This window comes from Ovis canadensis, chromosome 7, assembly GCF_042477335.2.
Source record: "Ovis canadensis isolate MfBH-ARS-UI-01 breed Bighorn chromosome 7, ARS-UI_OviCan_v2, whole genome shotgun sequence".
Classification (NCBI taxonomy): Eukaryota; Metazoa; Chordata; class Mammalia; order Artiodactyla; family Bovidae; genus Ovis; species Ovis canadensis.
This window is the reverse complement of record NC_091251.1, coordinates 41,417,965-41,440,632: the sequence shown is the minus strand read 5'-3', so window position 1 is coordinate 41,440,632 and position 22,668 is coordinate 41,417,965. Positions and strand designations below refer to the sequence as shown.

At 37.2% G+C, this 22,668-nt stretch overlaps 1 protein-coding gene across 1 annotated transcript in view; it reads left to right on the top strand.

Annotated features, from left to right (window-relative positions):
* Positions 1-22,668, top strand: part of DPH6 (diphthamine biosynthesis 6) — a 192,772-nt gene that overhangs the window by 5,538 nt on the left and 164,566 nt on the right. Inside the window, exon 3 of the mRNA XM_069595985.1 lies at positions 3,154-3,347. Coding sequence (XP_069452086.1) covers positions 3,154-3,347 — 194 coding nt within the window. The remainder of the gene's footprint in view (positions 1-3,153; positions 3,348-22,668) is intronic.

Below are 22,668 nucleotides of genomic sequence, written 5' to 3'. Positions count from 1 at the left end.
CCTCAGCACTTGGGAAAACTCTGTGCCCCTGATAGGCATTCACTCAAGGTTTATTGATTGATGAATGAATAATGAACTAACTAGAGTTAACCCTGCAAGGCAAGCAGTTATAAGTTTTCTTTCTTTCTCTGATTAAGAGCCAAGTAATGCTTGAAGTAAAGTGGGAGTATAAAGATTAGAAATATTTTATACGAGGAAGTAGAACAGGTCCTGTGAAGGTCCTGTGGAGGGTCAGGTGTAAACATACACTTTAGGATTTTGTATGGGTTTCTGATGATTAATAATAATAGCATTTTCAAAGTAGTATGTTTAGAAAGGGAAGGGAAAGTGAAGTCGCTCAGTCGTGTCCGACTCCTAGCGACCCCATGGACTGCAGCCTACCAGGCTCCTCCGTCCACAGGTTTTTCCAGGCAAGAGTACTGGAGTGGGTTGCCATTGCCTTCTCTGGATGTTTAGAAAGTGACCTCCTATTTCTGACTTTAAATAATGAAGAGAAAATTATTTAAGGGTGAATGGGAACTATACTACAATGTCTGTATTATAAAAGAAGCAGCAGAATTTCCTTGCAGGTTGTATTCTGTTACTTCAGGAAAGAATTTTCTTATCCTTTGTGGCCAGTCAGGCAAGTAAGTTTTTTAAGCTTTCTATCTTTAGAGGTGTTGGTATTTAAAAAGAAGATTGTTTATATAATACATACATGATGTAATTTCACTCCATGGAATTTTTATCTTGTCTTCAACTTTTCTACATGAATAGTTATAGTTCCCTTGTACTGAATCACTGATGTACAGATTTTGACTTACATTAGTTGAAAATATTCTGTCAGAAATTCATTTAATACACCCAACCTACTGATCATGATAACTTAGCCTAGCCTACCTTAACTCTGCTTAGAACACTTATATTAGCCTACAGTAGGGCAAAATCATCTAACACAAAGCTTCTTTTATAATAAAGTGTTGAATATCTTATGTAGTTTATTGAATTCTGTAGTGTGTGGAAGTGAAAAATAGAATGGTTCTTAAGTATATTAGTTGTTTGCCGTCTTGATCATGTGGTTGCCTGGGAGTTGTGGCTATCTACTGCTGCTGCCCAGTATCACAGAGAGAATGGATCATGTATCACTAGTCTGGGAAAAGATGACAATTCAAAATTTGAGGTACAATTTTTATTTAATGTGTATTGCTTTTGAACCACTATAAAGTTGAAAAATCCTGCTTTGAATCATCTTTATAATCTTCCTTGTGCTTAAGGTTCACTAGCAAGGTGGGTAAGATGACAGGCAAAGTATATCTTTCAATTATGCCCCTTAGTGGAAGGCTTCTCTGTCCATGGGATTCTCCAGGCAAGAATACTGGGGGTTGCCTTTCCCTTCTCCAGAGTATCATCCCAACCCAAGGATCAAACCTGGTTCTCCTGCATTGCAGGTGGATTCTTTACCAGCTGAGCCACTAGGGAAACCCTAGAATATTGTTAGAAAGAATTTAGTAGTAAATGGAATTGGAATATTGTAAACTAAAAGCTTGAGGAAATCAGCTGCACTCTTATTATAATGGAAGCAAATAGATGGCTATGGGTTGGTGGATAGAGTTTAGCTAATCTTGATTTAAAATCAACAGGATGTTGATGATTATTGAATGATTCGTTGACTGGCTTTTTTTTCTCCCCCTAAACATGTAAAAGGAATCTTAATGAGGAATGACTGGTAGAGATGACTCCAGTATAAAGTTGGTTAAACTAAATCATAGCACTGAGTTTTCAGTGGGTAGTCTGGAAAAGAGTTTATCCCCATAATGGGGATAAATGTGAACTTGTCATAAAATTCACAAAGCTATCTCTTTAAATTTGTAGTAGGAACTTTTGTGGCATGTTAATTGAGGTGCTTCAGGCAACAGTGGAGCCTTTTGGTTTTATTTGATCTCATACTATTATTGTTATCTAGCTTCCATTAATAAAAGTTACGTTGTGGTTGGGACTAAATGGAGCCTTAAAGGAAAATTGTCTTCTAGGTTTTTGAATTCAGTAAAATGTTGTAATTATTTTGCTAACATCAGGAAGTTTCTGGCTGAGAAACTGAAAGTTATTTAAATATATTAATTCGATTGTATTAATTGTCTTTAAAGCGAATACATTTAAAGATCTAGTTTAAATTTGAGATGAAGGTAATCTAAGAGGCTTTTAGGTTACTTTGGCTATAGCTCTCCTTCCTACTGAAATCAGGGCTAAACAGATTTACAATAATAATATGAGTACATGGATAGCAATCTGTTGTGTGAGCCAAAATCTGATGGCATACTGTGGCGATTTTGATTATTGAAGGCCCTTACGATATAATTTTTCATGCCTTTTGATGAAATACTTTCACATTCAGTGGAAAGCCTAGATCTGCTTGGCATATATGCATATATACACAGATACACACAGGTACACACATATATGTCAAACATTGTTTTGTAACTTTTTAAAAGCTTAAAAATATTTTTTAACACCTTCCTTGTCATTATTATTTACCATAGCATTTCTAGATATTGTGTTTGCAACATAAATACCCTATAAAAATGTAAGTGTTATATAGATAGATAAATTTGAGAGATAATTCATACACTCTCGCCTTGTTAGAGCATCTTAAAGCTGCTTAGCCTAGGAAGAATTGCAGTTAAAACACCTATTTAATATGGTTTATCCTCATTTCTTATATAAATTCATTTGCCCACGGAATCCTTTTTTTTTTCATCCAGTACCTAATAATATCTCATGGGATTTCTATTCTGCAGAACACACTTTAGAAAATACTCTTCTTCAAAATTATATTAATAGCTGCATAGTATTATGTGAATATACTATAATTTTAATCTATTGATATTATAAAAAATGCTGTGACGACTATCTTTACAAATAATCTTTATGTATTTTCATGATTCTTTTTTTCTAAAAAATAGAGTAAAGAAATCAAAAAGCCTATTCCAGTATATTTCTAAGTTCATTTGTATCACTAAAAAGGTTCAGGTGATTCATCTGTTTTGAATATTTTTGTTCTTATTGATGTTTTTGGAATCAAGTTGTATTGACTGCTCTCTAGGCAGTGAAACTCAGGTGGACTTTCAAACCCGCTGTCTTTGATTCTGTTTGATTATTTCCCTTTATCTGTTGCAGAGGGGTCAGATGAACTGGATAGCTACATGTATCAGACAGTGGGTCATCATGCCATTGATCTGTATGCAGAAGCGATGGCTCTTCCCCTCTATCGCCGTACCATAAGGGGAAAGAGCATGGATACGGGACCAGTGTACACCAAATGTGAAGGTGATGAAGTTGAAGATCTCTATGAGCTTTTGAAACTTGTTAAGGTATGCAGAGCGACTAATTACATTTACTGAGTTTAGTGTGTAATTTAGTAAATTATATTTACTGAATTATTTAGTAATAAATATTTTATAACTCCAAGACGCCCAACTATTCTTTGAAAAGCTATTTTGTCTTTTCAGTTAGAAAACTGTTACTATGCCTTTATATTAAATATTGTTTAAAAATAGAATTTTTGGTATAGTCTGGTGCCGATAATTGATATTTACCCAAGTTTTCCTTAGGATTTTGGAGCTGATGAATTTTCAATCATGTTTTTAGCAAATAGTTTTTTGACTGTCTTGTTATATGTAGTTCTAGGCACCGGGGATAGGACAATGAACAAATAGAAAAAGTCTTGTTTTGTTGGAGCTTACTTTTCTGTAGGAGACAGGTCAGTAAGCAAACAAATAAATTATATGCGTGGTGGTGAAGAGTACTGTGAAGAAAGATGAAGCGGAGTCAAGGTGATGAAGAGTGATGGCAGTGAGTGGTCCAGAAAGACCTTGCTGCTTTGGTGAAATTTCAGTAGACCTAACGAAAGAGAGACTGGGCCTTACTTTAAGTTCGTGAAAGAGGTTTATAAATTAAATACTTAAGTTTCTGAATATAAGACTTTGCAGCAATTGTGCATTCATTCTTAATTTCTCTGGATGGAAGATTGAGGAGAGAAAGTATGGGACTTATCTACTAGGTGCTATACATAGTAAATGTTAATTAATAGATATCCTTTTATATTAAGCAGTCATCTTTTTATTCTTAATATAGTCAACTATTTTAATACAGTTCAGTACTCTTAAATATGAATTTTATCCAGTCAACTACAGGCAATTCATATAAGGTGTAGCTAGTAAAATAGAGAATTTAAACCAAATATTTCCTTGATGTCTTATTTTTTTACAAAGGAAAGAAAATTTCTGTCCCTTCTTGTACCAAGGGACATTGCATTTTATTTTCTCATTCTTTAGAGAAGTTTAGCTTTTCAGAAGTTATGTTATGAACCCCTGTCATGAAAAAATTTGGTAGTCTCAAATAGCTACTTTAGTGCTGTACTTCAGATTTGATGCTGATCAGAGCCTAATATTAGCTAAGAATTTTGATTTTAAAAATATATGAAACTCTTCATTTCTTTTAACTTTGAAAATATCTCTTATTTTCTACATCAGTTTAGTTCAGTTTAGTTGCTCAGTGGTGTCTGACTCTTTGTGACCCCAGGGACTGCAACACGCCAGGCTTCCCTGTCCATCACTAACTCCCAAAGCTTGCTCAAAATCATGTCCATCGAGTTGGTGATGCCATCCAACCATCTCATCCTCAGTTATCCCCTTCTCCTCCTGCCTTCAATCTTTCCCAGCATCAGAATCTTTGCCAGTGAGTCCATTCTTTGTATCAGGTGGCCAAAATATTGAAGCTTCAGCTTCAGCATGTCCTTCCAATGAATATTTAAGACTGATTTCCTTTAGGGTTAACTGGTTTGATCTCCTTGCAGTCCAGGAGACTCTTGAGTCTTCTCCAACACAGAAAATTCTTATTTTTATTTAGCCTTTAAAAACCAAAACTGAAAGGGAAAGAATGGTTCTATAATTTACTATTTAGAAAAAAAAATTGCTGTTTGGATATGGGTAGCATAAAAGGTAAATACTTTTCAAAGGAAATCGCAGGGACCTGATTTCTTCCTTTTAGGAATATACATGCTAATAACAACTATTTTGATTATCATCATGTCTAATTCTTTGTGACCCTATGGACCGTAGCCCACCAGGCTCCTCTGTCTATGCAATTTTCCAGGCAGGAATACTGGAGTGGGTTGCCATTTCCTCTTCCAAGGGATCTTCCCAACTCAGGGAAAAAACCCACGTCTCCTGTGTCTCCTGGGTTGGCAGGTGGATTTCTTACCACTGAACCAACTGGAAAGTCCTGTCAAACAACAGAGAAGGCATAAAAGAAATTTCGCCTCTCTCCATTTGAACCACTAAGACTTTGACAATGTTCACTTTGAGGTGTGGAATACTGAGTGCAAATTCTTCATTCTCAAAATTCTTCCTCAGGGTACAAAGAAACTAGGTATTAAGTTTGTAGCATAAGCCAACATTACAAAATGGTAGGACTCAATACTACAGGTAATTAGGTTGCTTAAAAACCACTGATAACTGATAACTTTGGAGAAACTGTGAAAATAACACCCTTCCGAGAAAGGGAAAGATAATAAATTACTAATCAATTTAATTAAAAATGGGCTGATTAGTAGTAATTAAGAAGAAATTTCCCTTTTGATATATTTTGTCTTTGGAGAAATGGATGCTTTGCCATTATCTTTATAGTAACCGTCAGTTATGACATAAATTAATGTTAATGTTAAATCTTGACAACTTCTGCTTTGGAAGTTCGTACATGATAATTATAACTATAGCTGAAAGAGATGTTATCAAGTTGTCTGGGACTAAATAGTTCCTTCTTTTCCTGTGCAAAAATATTAATTTTACTATAGGATATTTTAAGGACATAAATATCAGAAATATACTGCTTTTATGGAAGAGATTGTATAACCAGGCTTTTATAGTTAAATCCATTTATGAAACACTGGTGCAAAGATTCCAATAGCAGTCTTACATATTCTAATGAATAATTGAGTAATTATGGGAAAAAACGAGTTGAGAAGAGCTATAATTCTTCAAGTTCGTCTTCCCTTGTTCCAAGAAAAAGATGGAATTGCATTTTTTAAATCCTTTGAATATTAATGAAGAATTGAAAGCATTTAGATTCATTTTCACTTTAAACATTTATTTATAACAGGTTGTAGTTTTGTGACTTTCACATGTATGTCAGACTTTTGTTATTGTTAACTCTTTTTACCCCCAGATGTTAGAGCTAATATTTGAATAGGAGATGTTTGTTTTTTACAAAGAATTTAATTGACTAATTGCTTAAAAGAAGTAGGAAAGACTTGGAAGAATTTGCAGAATTAAAGATTTCCTAACTATCAACATTTTATAGAAGTCATGAAAGCTAATAGAAGTGGAATAAGCCTTTATGTCTTATGGATTGTCAGGTGATTATGACAGGGGTGTGTGTATATATATATATATATATATATATATATACATATATATATATATATCTCAAGCTGTTTGCAAAATATCTGGCTTTCATATAGCTAGTCTTTTATTCTTTAAAATTTCTTTAATATTAAAATATCATTTGATTCTCATCCGGGTTAGTTTGGCATATAGATAACTTGTATTATTCTCTAAAAATATAGTAATTTTCAAATTCTGGGGTGTTTTTCTTTTAAGTCACATAAAGCAATGCAATAGTTCCTGCATGATATGTCTAAATACCATAACTCTATAGAGAATATATTTGAGGATCATTTATTCTTTCTTTCTCAACTGGAGCTGCTTCTTACTGGATCTGATATTGTCCTCTTTCTTGGTTTATTCCCTGATTTCAATGGAATCCATCAATAAGAGATTTCCTTAGAGAAGTTATTTTCAAGTCCTTGCAGTTTGCAAATGTTCTTATTCTACCCTCATATTTGATTAGTATGTTCATTAAATTTAATATTTTAGGATGAAGGTCACTTTTCCTCAAATCATTAAAGGCATTGTTCCATGGTCCTCTAGCATTTTGTGATGAGAAGTTTCATGCTAGTGTGATATTTGTTCCTTTTAGCTGACTCGTGTTTCTTCTCTGTTGTCTTTTATGATTGTGTCGTTATGTTTGATGTAATGAAATGTCACAGCAGCACACTGGACGTTGAAAGTGGCTTCCCTGTATCCTTTCTACAGTTTTCTATTGAGGAGCAGCATACCTCTTTCCTTTTATCCTAATCCAGGTGAAAGCCAGTCACAGCATGGCATCCTGGCCCTAGCCATTAGGTCAGGGTTGGTTTTATTAATCTGCATTGTACCACATAGGATGAAACGTAAGATGATGGACAGTTGGCAAAAGATAAGGTCTTTCTCCTGCACGGAGCAATATGTGGATGTAAGACCTAAAACTGCTACTGCTTTTTTTTTTTGATAGAGAAAGAGGAGAACCTGCTGTCTAATCTGACACACAAAAAGTGGCAGAGGCAATAGAATTGCAGTGTGAGGATGGCTCTGCAAAATGCCCTTCCATTATTTGATAATTGACTCCCTTTGATCTTCTTCATTCTCTTTTGCTGGTACTCTAATTGATCACACTTTAGACCTCCCAGTTTGAATTTTCATGTCTCTTGTCTCTTCTCACATATCTTCCATCTCTATTTTTTGTTGTACATTCTGTGAGGTTTCTCTTTTAAACACCCTACTTTCTTGTTGAAATTTTCTTTTTATTTTAGCAATCAGGAACTTTACTTGTTTATTGATTGTTCCCTTTTAATAACAACCTCTTTTTCCTTCTATAGATGTATTAATAACATCCTTATATCCATCTTAAAATACAGATTAGAGTCTTTAAACATTTCATTCTCTGAAATATTCGTGTTTTCTTTGGGGTCTGTTTTCTCATGTTTTCTTCTCTTTCATGTTGAAGGCTTTTCTCAAATGTCTTGGTTACTTGTTCATATCTAAGAAAAAGGCAAGAGGAAAGCTGAACAGATGCTATTTTTTGAGATTACAGTTTTTCCAGCTTCACACTTCATCCTTGTTATACCTGGAGCTCAGGATAGTGTGGCCTTGTTTAGTTCCTTTCTTGGCTTTCTTCTCTCCTATACAAACTGTGGGTTACAACTTCCTCTGTTGATTTATCAGTCATTGTTCCTTCTTCTGCTGCTTTCTGACTCAAGAATCTAATTGAAATCCCTACTCCGTTGATGCCTCCCCACCGGTTTTCTTTGTTTTTTTAGAGCTTATAACTTTGTTTTCATTTTAATGGAATCTCTTGATCCAGAAATCTGTGTTAATTTCATTCTAATGAAATTCATTTAATACTCTTCCCTAAGTTTCAATCTTCCTCTTCTAATCTTTAATACTTTTCTTCTTTCATGTTCTTTTTTGCATTAGGGATTTTATATTGGTATTAATTATGTTAAATATGATTTTAAATTACTTAATGGATAGTTTTAATTTAAATGCAACAATAAATGCATAATTTTCTTTTTTCAATAGAATATTTACTGTTGATAGATGTGAATAACTGATTTTTTTAAATGAATTTTAATTTAATATTTTTTAAAAACATTGATTACTACTTTACTCTTTATATTGGTTAAAATTCTTTTGATTACAAGAAGCAGAAAGTCTTGTTCAAGCTGATTTAAATAAAAAGAGAATTTACTGATAATGACCTGAAGATAAGTTAGCTTTAAGTAGATTAGAAACAAGATACAAACTATGTAATCAGAACACAAACACACACAGACACACCCGTTTTTAATCTCTTGCCTTTACTTTCTGTTGATTCTATTTTCGATTTGGACCCCTGTAGTCAGAAGATGGCTTGTAATTACATCCTTTCTAGCTCATATATGTGTGTGTGTGTGTGTGTGTGTATGTGTGTGTGTGTGTGCGTGCGCACACACACACATGTGCCCACACACTCAGTCATGTACAGCTCTGGGGATCTTCCCAACCCAGGGTTTGAACCTACATCTCTTGTATCTCCTGCATTGGCAGATGGGTTCTTTACCACTGTGCTACCTGGGAAGTCCATACTTAGTAGGAAAAGTGGTAATCTCAAATAGCTGGAAGAAAAATATAATTATGGTTCATTGTCATTCAGTGGCTTGACTTGTATCATCCATGAACCTGTTGTTGGGAGAAGATGATTTTGTTTGATGCGAGAGGTCTAGATCCTGTGCCAGTCCTGGAGCAAGAGACTGAGTCATGATTACTGAAACCACATTTACTGTGGTTCTAGGGGAGGAAGTAAAATGGACTGGAATGGGTGAATTTAACTCAGATGACCATTACATCTACTACTGCGGGCAGGAATCCCTCAGAAGAAATGGAGTAGCCATCATGGTCAACAAAAGAGTCCGAAATGCAGTACTTGGATGCAATCTCAAAAACGATAGAATGATCTCTGTTCGTCTCCGAGGCAAACCATTCAATATCACAGTTATCCAAGTCTGTGCCCCAACCAGTAACGCTGAAGAAGCTGAAGTTGAATAGTCTTATGAAGACCTACAAGATCTTTCAGAACTAACACCCAAAAAAGATGTCCTTTTCATTATAGGGGACTGGAATGCAAAAGTAGGAAGTCAAGAAACACCTGCAGTAACAGGCAAATTTGGCCTTGGAATGCGGAATGAAGCAGGGCAAAGACTAAAGAGTTTTGCCAAGAAAATGCACTGGTCATAGCAAACACCCTCTTCCAACAACAAAAGAGAAGACACTGCACATGGACATCACCAGATGGTCAACACTGAAATCAGATTGATTATATTCTTTGCAGCCAAAGATGGAGAAGCTCTATACAGTCAACAAAAACAAGACTGGGAGCTGACTGTGGCTCAGATCATGAACTCCTTATTGCCAAATTCAGACTTAAATTGAAGAAAGTAGGGAAAACTGCGAGACCATTCAGGTATGACCTAAATCAAATCCCTTATGATTATACAGCGGAAGTGAGAAATAGATTTAAGGGTCTAGATCTGATAGATAGAGTGCCTGATGAACTATGGAATGAAGTTCGTGACATTGTACAGGAGACAGGGATCAAGACCATCCCCATGGAAAAGAAATGCAAAAAAGCAAAATGGCTGTCTGGGGAGGCCTTACAAATAGCTGTGAAAAGAAGACAGGCAAAAAGCAAAGGAGAAAAGCAAAGATATAAGCATCTGAATGCAGACTTCCAAAGAATAGCAAGAAGAGATAAGAAAGCCTTCAGGCATCAATGCAAAGAAATAGAGGAAAACAACAGAATGGGAAAGACTAGAGATCTCTTCAAGAAAATTAGAGATACCAAGGGAACATTTCATGCAAAGATGGGCACAATAAAGGACAGAAATGGTATGGACCTAACAGAAGCAGAAGATATTAAGAAGAGGTGGCAAGAATACACGGAAGAACTGTACAAAAAAGATCTTCATGACCCTATAATCATGATGATGTGATCACTAATCTAGAGCCAGACATCTTGGAATGTGAAGTCAAGTGGGCCTTAGAAAGCATCGCTATGAACAAAGCTAGTGGAGGTGATGGAATTCCAGTTGAGCTGTTTCAAATCCTGAAAGATGATGCTGTGAAAGTACTGCACTCAATATGCCAGCAAGTTTGGAAAACTCAGCAGTGGCCACAGGACTGGAAAAGGTCAGTTTTCGTTCCAATTCCAAAGAAAGGCAATGCAAAAGAATGCTCAAACTACCGCACAATTGCACTCATCTCACACGCTAGTAAAGTAATGCTCAAAATTCTCCAAGCCAGACTTCAGCAATACGTGAACCGTGAACTCCCTGATGTTCAAGCTGGTTTTAGAAAAGGCAGAGGAACCAGAGATCAAATTGCCAACATCCGCCGGATCATGGAAAAAGCAAGAGAGTTCCAGAAAAACATCTATTTCTGCTTTATTGACTATGCCAAAGCCTTTGAATGTGTGGATCTCAATAAACTGTGGAAAATTCTGAGAGAGATGAATACCAGACCACCTAACCTGCCTCTTGAGAAATCTGTATGCAGGTCAGGAAGCAACAGTTAGAAGTGGACATGGAACAACAGACTGGTTCCAAATAGGAAAAGGAGTACGTCCAGGCTGTATATTGTCACCCTGCTTATTTAACTTATGTGCAGAGTACATCACGAGAAACGCTGGACTGGAAGAAACACAAGCTGGAATCAAGGTTGCCAGGAGAAATATCAATAACCTCAGATATGCAGATGACACCACCCTTAGGGCAGAAAGTGAAGAGGAGAGCTAAAAAGCCTCTTGATGAAAGTGAAAGAGGAGAGTGAAAAAGCTGGCTTAAAGCTCAACATTCAGAAAACGAAGATCATGGCATCCGGTCCCATCACTTCATGGGAAATAGATGGGGAAACAGTAGAAACAGTGTCAGACTTTATTTTTTGGGGCTCCAAAATCACTGCAGATGGTGACTGCAGCCATGAAATTAAGATGCTTGCTCCTTGGAAGGAAAGTTATGACCAACCTAGATAGCATATTCAAAAGCAGAGACATTACTTTGCCATCTAAGGTCTGTCTAGTCAAGGCTATGGTTTTTCCTGTGGTCATGTATGGATGTGAGAGTTGGACTGTGAAGAAGGCTGAGCGCCAAAGAATTGATGCTTTTGAACTGTGGTGTTGGAGAAGACTCTTGAGAGTCCCTTGGACTGCAAGGAGATCCAACCAGTCCATTCTGAAGGAGATCAACCCTGGGATTTCTTTAGAAGGAATGATGCTAACGCTGAAGCTCCAGTACTTTGGCCACCTCATGGAAAAGACTCATTGGAAAAGACTCTGATGCTGGGAGGGATTGGGGGCAGGAGAAGGGGACGACCGAGGATGAGATGGCTGGATGGCATCATGGACTCGATGGATGTGAGTCTGTGAGCTCCGCGAGTTGGTGATGGACAGGGAGGCCTGGCGTTCTGTGATACATGGTGTCGCAAAGAGTTGGACACGACTGAGCGGCTGAACTGAACTAGGAGAAGAACAGGACCCAGTGTTGGAAGAATAGATCTCCAAATATAAAGCAGGCTGTTGCTGATAGGAGGCTAAACTGTTGTAGGGGGTTCAAGAATAACAATTTTCCTAAAAGTAAATAGGTTCCAATTGCTCACAAGCTTGAGAGCCATTCTTGATGGTTCTTCTTTCAGTATTTTCTTCCCTTTCTCCCCACCCCTTCTTTTTTTGGCTTCCTCCCTCCCTCTTTCTGTTCCTTCTTAGCTTGTTTAAAAAAAAAAATAGTTGATGATTAGAGCCACAACAGTGAGCTTCTACTCTAGGACCTGTATATTTAGTTGCTCATGAAAGTGAAGTCGCTTAGTCGTGTCTCTTTGTGACTCGTGGACTGTAGCCCACCAAGCTCCTCCATCCATGGGATTCTCCAGGCAAGAATACTGGAGTGGGTTGCCATTTCCTTCCCCATAAGCATGATAAACTCAACAAGTTCAATGTTTCCTCATCATCTTTATATGCAAATTTGCTCCCTTTCCTGTATTTCCCTCTTAGTTAGAAGCTTTGTTATTTATCCCATTACTTGAGTGTAACCTGGGGCTTCACTACCAGACTTCCACTTTCTCAGTTCCCTCCCATCTCAACCACAATCCTTAGATCTTTAGGACCTTTTGATATTACTTCTGTTACCTCTGAAGTTGACCCTTTGACTTCATTTTGACCATAACTAGTTTTTTTTGTCTAGACTGTACAAGTCTTCTAACTGGTCCACTTGCCTTCAGTATTGCCTTGTGTACCTGCCAACCTTTGTACCACATTATTATCAGCCAATCTGTAAAAATGGGCTTCCCAATTTGTGCACAGGTAAAGAATCTGCCTGCCAATGCAGGAGATGTAGGAGTTGTGGGTTCAATCCCTGGGGTGGAAGGAACCCCTTGGAGGAGGAGCCTGATGAGCCCTAGTCTACAGGGTTTCAAAGAGTTGGACATGACTCAGTGACTGAGCATGCATGCATGATCTGCGTTAAGTCCTTAAATACCCATGTTTAAGATAAAGTCCAAACAAATTAGCCTGGCAAAAAATACTGTTTAGGAAAAGGCCTTTGCAGTCCCACCTGTTGTCTGATCCTGCTATTCTCACACAAGCTTCTGGGTCAAGTTATATTGAACAAATTAGGTTTCCAGGAGATTGCTTTTTTGTATCTGAGATTTTTGCCTGTGCTTTTCTTTGCCTTTATCTCTTTGTTCTCCTGAACTCCTTCTTGCTTCATACCCTTCTGTGAAATAAGCTCTGATTTACATTCCTATATCTTGGCAGCTTGTCTATAACTCCGCTGTACTTCTCAGTACATTACTTGGATTGTTTATATGATTGTCTCTTGCTATACTGTGAGACCCTCAAAGACAATCTCAGTGCTGTACACTTTTATATCTCTGGTGTCCAGCTATGTTCCTGGCATATTCAGTTCAGTTGCTCAGTCATGTCCTCCTCTTTACGACCCCATGAATTGCAGTATGCAAGGCCTCCCTGTCCATCACCAACTCCCAGAGTCTACTCAAACTCATGTCCATCAAGTTGGTGATGCCATCCAGCCATCTCATCCTCTGTTGTCCCCTTCTCCTCCTGCCCCCAATCCCTCCCAGCATCAGAGTCTTTTTTAATGAATCAGCTCTTCACATGAGGTAGCCAAAGTATTGGAGTTTCCGCTTTAGCATCAGTCCTTCCAATGAACACCCAGGACTGACTTCCTTTAGAATGGACTGATTGGATCTCCTTGCACTCCAAGGGACTCTCAAGAGTCTTCTCCAACACCACGGTTCAAAAGCATCAGTCCTTCAGCACTCAGCTTTCTTCACAGTCCAACTCTCACATCCATACATGACCACAGAAAAAACCATAGTCTTGACTAGACGTATCTTAGTGGGCAAAGTAATGTCTCTGCTTTTGAATATGCTATCTAGGTTGCTCATAACTTTCCTTCCAAGGAGTAAGTGTCTTTTAATTTCATGGCTCCAGTCACCATCTACAGTGATTTTAGAGTCCCTAAAAATAAAGTCTGACACTGTTTCCACTGTTTCCCCATCTATTTCCCATGAAGTGATGGGACCAGATGCCATGATCTTCGTTTTCTGAATGTTGAGCTTTAAGCCAACTTTTTCACTCTCCACTTTCACTTTCATCAAGAGGCTCTTTAGTTCCTCTTCACTTTCTGCCATAAGGGTGGTGTCATCTGCATGTCTGAGGTTATTGATATTTCTCCCAGCCATCTTGATTCCAGCTTGTGCTTCTTCCAGCCCAACATTTCTCATGATGTACTCTGCATAGAAGTTAAATAAGCAGGGTGACAATATACAGCCTTGACATACTCCTTTTGCTATTTGGAACCAGTCTGTTGTTCCATGTCCAGTTCTAACTGTTGCTTCCTGACCTGCATATAGGTTTCTCAAGAGGCAGGTCAGGTGGTCTGGTATTCCCATCTCTTTCAGAATTTTCCATGATTTATTGTGATCCACATAGTCAAAGGCTTTGGCATAGTCAATAAAGCAGAAATAGATGTTTTCCTGGAACTCTCTTGCTTTTTCCATGATCCAGCGGATGTTGGCAGTTTGATCTCTGGTTCCTCTGCCTTTCCTAAAACCAGCCTGAACATCTAGAAGTTCATGGTTCATGTATTGCTGAAGCCCGGCTTGGGGAATGTTGAGCATTACTTTAGATGTCTTTTAAAGGATTGTTGAACAAATTAGTCTGAAATGTAACGGATTATTTATATAATAATTTATCTAATGCAAGGGAAGTCACAACATTGTTTAAAAATATGATGTAAAACCATTGGCAATTTTATTTTTGTTTTTCATTTAGAAGCTTAAATAGAATGGACATGATAGTGAAACTTTTCAAAATATTATATCTTATTGATATGACAGTGTCACCAAGTTTACCAAGAATAATTTCCAGCTGCAGAATATTTCATAAAAATGCTAAGCAGATACTTTTCCAGATTGATACATGTATCTTAGAAAACCTCCTTATTATGGTGGAAAATTGCTTTGTGAATCTCTTTTCACTTTGGATCTCAGGGGAAAAAAACCCTAGATCATTGGATGGCTTAAGGCAAATCCAAAGAGTTTTGAGTGGGAAGAACATAGAAGAGGCCTTAAGATTGCAGGGAGGACCCATAGTGCTAATTAAACAGGCACATAGCACTGTACACATTGCTCCTGGATCTTAAGTATTGTACAGCTTGCCTCAAGCCCTGTCAGTTCCCAAGATATGGACATTAAGCCTAGTCCCTTGGCATAAGAAATGCTTTGCTAGTATTGATTCTGGACTCCAAACAGGAAGACTTCAAATTAGCATAGACCAGTGTCATTTTGACTTCCAGGTGTGTCTGTATTAAAGCTGTGCCATCTCTGGCCCTTTTGATCTTCAAGTCAAGCATGCATGAGAAAGTACCTGATGGATGATCTGTCTGGAAATAAAATGTTAGATTATACTTGTCAGTTATTACAGTGTGTAAACTTATCACAGATCTACAGTCTTCATCTATAGATTTCCCTTAAAGCCTGAAAAACGTGACCTCCTCATCCTAGCAAAGCTGTCATTCTGTCTCCTCACCCTTGAACTTAGTATCAGTGATTGTATGTGTACATTACACATGCACTTACATATTCTTTATCTTTTGGCTGATTCATGGCCTCTGTAAATTCACCAGTTGACTTACTTTTATGTCCTTGTTTTCCTCTCTTCTACGAACCATAGATTTCTTTTCTATCCTATCATCTACTCTATATATTTTAAAGTGTATTGGGTATCTTTGACTTGTCTCTCAAATTTCTTTCTTTTATGCTTTTCAAACTCTGATGTTTGTGTCCTATTGACTTTTTTTTTTTTTTTTTACTATTTTCCTGACAATGCTACTGTTTATTTTTTAAGAAATCCTTTGTTAATGTCTACTTCTGGAGTTGTCTAAGATGCTAGTTGTATGCTTCTGTTCCACAGCCCATTATTTCATTTCTGTACCTGTAGTTTACCACATCTTTGTTATTTTCTCTATTAAATAACCAAGAACACATTACAAAGATTTATAAGTGTAGATTACTGTATTCCTTTATTGTTGTCTTTACATTTTTTTGTAACATAAGACTCTATTGGTGGTCTCACAACAAAATGATAGGTTGTGAATTGAACTTTTTATGTTGGTTTTCCCTTTTAAATAGGGAACATCTTCATTCAGCAATTTGTAGTGCCTAAACTGTAAAGTGGGGCTTCCCAGGTGTGCTAGTGGTAAAGAATCCATCAGCCAATGCAGGAGATGCAGGAGATGTGGGTTTGATCCCTGGGTAAGGAAGATTCCCTGGAGTAGAAAATGGCACCCCACTTAAGTGCTCTTGCCTGGAAAATCCCACGGGCAGAGGAGCCTGGCAGGCTATAGACCGTGGGACTGCAGAGAGCCAGACGCAGCTGAACAAGTGAGCACACACACATGCTACTACAAACCTCAAATTAACCATAAAATCAATGATAATGTCAATAAATATTTAGAGGGTTTTTTAATTGATAAGAAATGATTTAATAGAGTCTTGTTTTATGACATGTGAGAATCAAAATATGTGTCAATTGACCTTGACTTTTCCTGTTAACTTTAACCTATACTGATACTATTAATATTTAGAGACGTTTCTTATGTCTTTCATTTTGTCATTGTTGTTCAGTTACTAAGTCATGGCCGACTCTGCAATGCCATGGGCTGCAGCACGCCAGGTTCCCCCCATCCTTCGCTATCTCCCAGAGCTTAAATTCAAGTCCATTGAGCCAGTAAGACTATCTAACCATCTCATCCTTTGCCACCCCCTTCTCCTTTTACCTTCACTCTTCAAGTCTTTAATTTTGTAAACATTAATTGAGTGCTTATAATGTACCACTATTGTAAAGTAAAGAGATGTACAAGATCCTGATAATACACAGAAACAAAAAACTAGTATAATGTAGAGTTGCCATTAGAGTGTGCCTTTAATGAGCTGTGGGGATTCAGAAAAGAAAAAAGTCCCCTGTGTTGGGAAGTCACTAGAGGCTTTCCAGGGGAAGTTACGTTTGATATTCTTAAAGAAAGTGAAATCACACAGTCGTGTCCGACTCTTTGCGACTCCATCAGGTAGCCTACCAGGCTTCGCCGTCCATGGGATTTTCCAGGCAAGAGAACTGGAATGGGTTGCCATTTCCTTCTCCAGGAGATCTTCCCAACCCAGGGATCGAACCCAGGTCTCCCGCACTGCAGGCAGACGCTTTACCCTCTGAGCCACTAGGAAACCTGTGGCTAGGATATCCACTAGGATATCCTTAAAGGTTGTTTCAATTTTGACAAAGGCAAGCATGGAATATGCCTAAGAGAATGTTGCAAATTAAGAGCTTAGTTTAGCCACAGTCATGGAAGCAGGAAATCGTAAGATATATTAGGGAAATAGTAGTTCAGTTTGGCTAAAGCTCAATTTTAAGGAGTAGTGGGAATAAGTCTGGAAAGGTAGATTAAAGCTGCCAAGAAGAGTGCCTTACATTTCAGACCAAGTTCAGTCAGTGAAGAGACCCAAGGCGATATTTTCCAAACTGAATTTAGCGGCCACATTTTTTCCTTTAAGTGAAAGAACCTACAATAAGATAGAAAATATAAAAATCCATTGTACACGGTAAGGTTATTTATTGTTTTCTGAAACATATGTGTGTGTATACACATGTGTGATGTGCATGTTAAGCTGTTAACATTTTATATATATATATATATGTTTCTTACTGTTAAAAAGTTGTTGCAATTAAACAAGTTTGAAAGCCACCACCTTGAAGGATTTTGCAAAAGAAAAGACGTAGAAATATATGGCTGAAGGAAGCTTCAAGGGCATTAGTTTGAACCACTAATAATGTTAAGAAGTGGGATGTTGTTGTTCAGTTGCTTAGCCATGTCGGACTGTTTGAGACCTGTGGACTGGAGATGAGGGTTCAAACTGAAAACTCAGATACCTGGTTAGCTGAAAGGTTCTGAGCACATGACTGGGGGAATACAAGTGAGAGAGTTGAAGAGGGGACACTGAAGAGGTGGGCTGATAAGGCTTGATGGTAGTATTGAAATAAAAGGGAACAAGGAGTCTATGTAAGGTGCCTTAGTAACTGACAGTTACATGGCTGATCTACTCAGCTTTCCCTGGGCAGTGTTGATGATCAAAGTGAATTATGGTAGCTGTCTATTACAAATACTGTGATCCTCAATTTGCAGCACCCTAACTTTGTCATCTCTTTAATCTGTATAGGATGGTATAGAAGATACTTCATATCCATCTGGGTTAATTTAATCAAGATTACCTCTTAATAAATGTTTGTCTTGTTGATCCTTTTACATTTTCTTCATAGAGTTGTATGTAATACACAGCAACTGAAATATTCTATCCTATTTCGTGACTTTAAATAAATAATAAAGTACCTACAGGGGAGTGCAATGTACAGTACTAATGTTTTGACATAATAGTAATGTATGTAGGTGGGATTCAAATTACCATAGTCTTTCTCCAGTCTTTCACACTCCATAATGTCTCCTGGAAACTCCTGCCAGGTTAGTTTTTCTAGAGCATAGATCCAGGCACATTTTTCTCTTCATCAGAAATCTTTTCCACTGACCCCCAGGTTCTCTGCAATATTACTTCATCTTCTCTTTCACGTTTTCCCAGTATTCCCCCACATAGAACCTATGTCTCACCTGCACTAGACTGTTGTCAGGACTCTTTCTTCCCCACATAGTCCTTGTCTTTCCTGCCTAGTGCTCTGTATTATTCAGAAATAATTTTCTTCTCCAGCTCCCTGATTCCCTCCTTGAAATGCCCCGCTTGAGTATACTATCTTCTTCTCTGAGACTTTCATGCAACATTGTGCTTCTCTTATAGTACTTAATCTATCTTAATATCCAGAACTACTGGCTTTGTTTGGTTGTGTGTTTTGTTTCTGTAGTGGGTTTTTGTTCAAAAGTTATAATTACTTCAAGGGGCAAGGGTTGTATTTTGTTCTTTTTTATTTTTTATGAAACCCTACACACTCCTTGGACTGTACAGGCATTATGTTCAACTACTCTCTGGAATTCACTTTTTCTATCTGTAAAATTGTATATAGCTTCTTTCTATCCTTTTTATTTGTTTTGAGAATAAATGAGAAAATATATGAGAGCCTCTTTAGGTTTCTAGAATAAAAGATGTTGTATAATTTAGTTTTTTTAAAACCTGCCAATTTTATGTCAGTCTCAGATTTTCTTTCATCTTTACTCTCTAGCTTCCCAAATACTCTAGTAAAACTAAATAAAATCAATTTTTTTATTGCATACAAATTTCCATTAGTATATTAATGTTAAGTAGTGGCTTCAAGTTGCCATTGAGATGAGTGTAATTCCTCTTGACTTTATTAGTATGTTAATGCAGAGAAGAAAAAGAGAGGTAATCGTTCAAATTGTGAAAGAGGTTTTAATGGGGGCAAATTTATATTATATATTGGATTGAATTTATTCTTCTACATTTGTTGCCTATAATTTTTGGCCCTCTAGAGTTTTTTTTAAGACTCTTTTAGTCCAGTAGTACAATGTTCCAAAAGATGTGTAGAATTAATGTTTCCTATCCAGTTTCTTATATAGGTAAACAGAGGCATGCATTGTTTCAAAAGAAGATAAAGAAGCAACCCAAAGATCTTATTGCTAGATGCTTTTTTTTTTTTCCATTAAAATTTGTTTTGGCATGTTCTTTTAGGGTTTAACTCTATGCTTATTTTTAAAATTGAGTCAGTGTATTTTCTATTAACTCATTTGTAAAAAGCCTCAAGCAAAAACTTTAATTGAAAGTTACATTAACTAAATTTAGAGAATTTTCAACTTTTGAGACAGTATATAAAGAATTAAGAGATTTTTTTAAATGGCTCTAAAACAAGGCAGAGGCATTAAAATATAACTGTTATGCATACTCCTGTTTATAAGAGCAGTTATCTTTTACTGCCAGCAGAATTATCCCACCGTTGCTCATAGAATCTACAGTGCTGAAGCATGTGATCATTTTGTGTACTTGCACAGAGTAGGTGCTCAATGAGCAGTTGTTTAATTAGGCTTACTTTAGCTAATATTGATCCTTATATTTCTATACAAATAGAGACAAATCAGAAGTTGTTCTGTGTGTAAAATTCTTTGCTACCTATTATAAGATTGGTTCCAGGGCAATTGAAATGGTCAGTGGTCTGTTATAAAACAAGTTCCCTTGTGAATTCCTTTCTGTGTAGTAATTTTGCAAGGTTACCAGAGAGGAGGAGGAGTCATTGTCACTTAGTACATACCCCATGGCCTTCCCTTTTGAGCCTTTCACAGTTTCACTCCTTTAATAATGTTTATTTGTCTCACAGTCATTTTTGTGACTTCCTTAAACCTCACACAAGTTTTACTGATTTTTACTGATCGTATAGTTTGGACTTGATCACAGGAAGCTAATAAGAGTCAGTCTAGTGGAGTTCAGTGCAGGCTAATGTGATATTTTAAGACAGGCTTTCTTAACCTAGAGGGGAGAAGTGTTTTTGAACCCTGAAATTTTTGTGAAGTTCTTCTGTGAATATAAATTTTTATAATGAGAGGTCTAAATTTTTATTATAGTCCCAAAATGATCTGTTCTTTTTTTAAAGTTTGAGTATTACTGTTCAAACTATCAATTTCAGAAAGCCTTGTAGCCTAGGCTACTTGGCTACTTGTAGCCATTATTATTCAAGTTAGGAATCTATTGTCCACTAAGCCTATAATATGCTATGTGCTATGAAGTCAGAAGGGGCTTCTATGGCTTCCAAAAAGCAATGAGGAAAGTAGCATGGAGTTAGTGTACCTGAAAGCAGATGTGAATGTCCAGCATCTCTCAAGAAAGATATTAAGATCTCAAAGATAATAAAATCTCAAAGATAATCTGAATTTAATTCGGATGACTACTATATCTACTACTGTGGGCAAGAATCCCTTAGAAGAAATGGAGTAGCCCTAGTAGTCAGCAAAAGAGTCTGAAATGCAGTATTTGGGTGCAGTCTTAAAAATGACATAATGATCTCTGTTCATTTCCAAGGCAAACCATTCAGTATCATAGTAATCCAAGTCTATGCCCCAAACACTAATGCTGAAGAAGATGAAGTTGAATGGTTCTATGAAAACCTAAAAGACCTTCTGGAACTAACATCAAAAAAAAGATGTTCTTTTCATCATAGGGGACTGGAATGCAAGAGTAAGAAGTCAAGAGATACCTGGAGTGACAGACAAGTTTGGCCTTGGAGTACAAAACAAAGCAGGGCAAAAGCTAGCAGAGTTTTGCCAAGAGAATGCACTGATCAGAGCAAACACCCTCTTCCAACAACACAAGAGAAGACTGTACACATGGACATCACCAGATGGTCCGAAATGAGATTGCTTATATTCTTTGCAGCCAAAGATGGAGAAGATCTATACAGTCAGCAAAAAACAAGACCGGGAGCTGACTGTGGCTCAGATCATGAACTCCTTATTACCAAATTCAGACTTAAATTGAAGAAAATAGGGAAAACAACTAGACCATTCAGGTATGACCTACATCAAATCCCTTAGGATTATAATGTGCAAGTGAGAAATAGATTCAAGGGATTAGATCTCATAGACAGAGTGCCTGAAGAACTATGGACAGAGATACATGACATTGTACAGGAGGCAGTGATCAAGACCATTCTCAAGAAAAGCAAATGCAAAAAGGCAAAATGGTTGTCTGAGGAGGCCTTATAAATCGCTGAGAAAAGAAGAGACACAAAAGGCAAAGGAAAAAGGAAAGAGGTACCCATCTGAATGCAGAGTTCCAAAGAATAGCAAGGAGAGATAAGAAAGCCTTCCTCAGTGATTAGTGCAAAGAAACAGAGGAAAACAATAAAAAGCACCATTTCATGCAAAGATGGATATAATAAAGGACAGAAACAGTATGGACCTAACAAAAGCAGAAGAGATTAAGAAAAGGTAGCAGAAGAACTATACCAAAAAGATCTTCATGACCCAGATAACCACGATGGTGTGATCACTCACCTAGAGCCAGACATCCTGGAATGTGAAGTCCAGTGGGCCTTAGGAAGTATTATGAACAAAGGTGGAGGTGATAGAATTCAACTGAGCTATTTCAGATCCTAAAAGATGATGCTGTGAAAATGCCACACTCAATAAGCCAGCAAATTTGGAAAACTCAACAGTGGCCACAGGACTGGAAAAGGTCAGTTTTCATTCCAATCCCAAAGAAAGGCAATGCCAAAGACTGTTCAAACTATCACAAAATTGCACTCATCTTACACACTAGCAAAATATTGCTCAAAATTCTCCAAGTAAGGCTTCAACAGTACATGAATCAAGAACTTCCAGATATTGAAGCTGGATTTAGAAAAGCCAGAGGAACCAGAGATCAAATTGCCAACATCCGTTGGATCATCAAAAAAGCGAGAGAATTCCAGAAAAAACATCTACTTCTGCTTTATTGACTATACCAAAGCCTTTGACTGTGTAGATCACAGAAAACTGTGGAAAATTCTTTAAGAGATGGGAATACCAGACCACCTTACTTGCCGCCTGAGAAATCTGTGTGCAGGTCAAGAAGCAACAGTAAGAACTGGACATGGAACAACAGACAGGTTCCAAATTAGGAAAGGAGTACGTCAAGGCCATATATTTAACTTATTTATCCACCCTGCTTATATTTCACCACCTTGCTTATATTTCACCACCTGCCTATTTAACTTCTATGC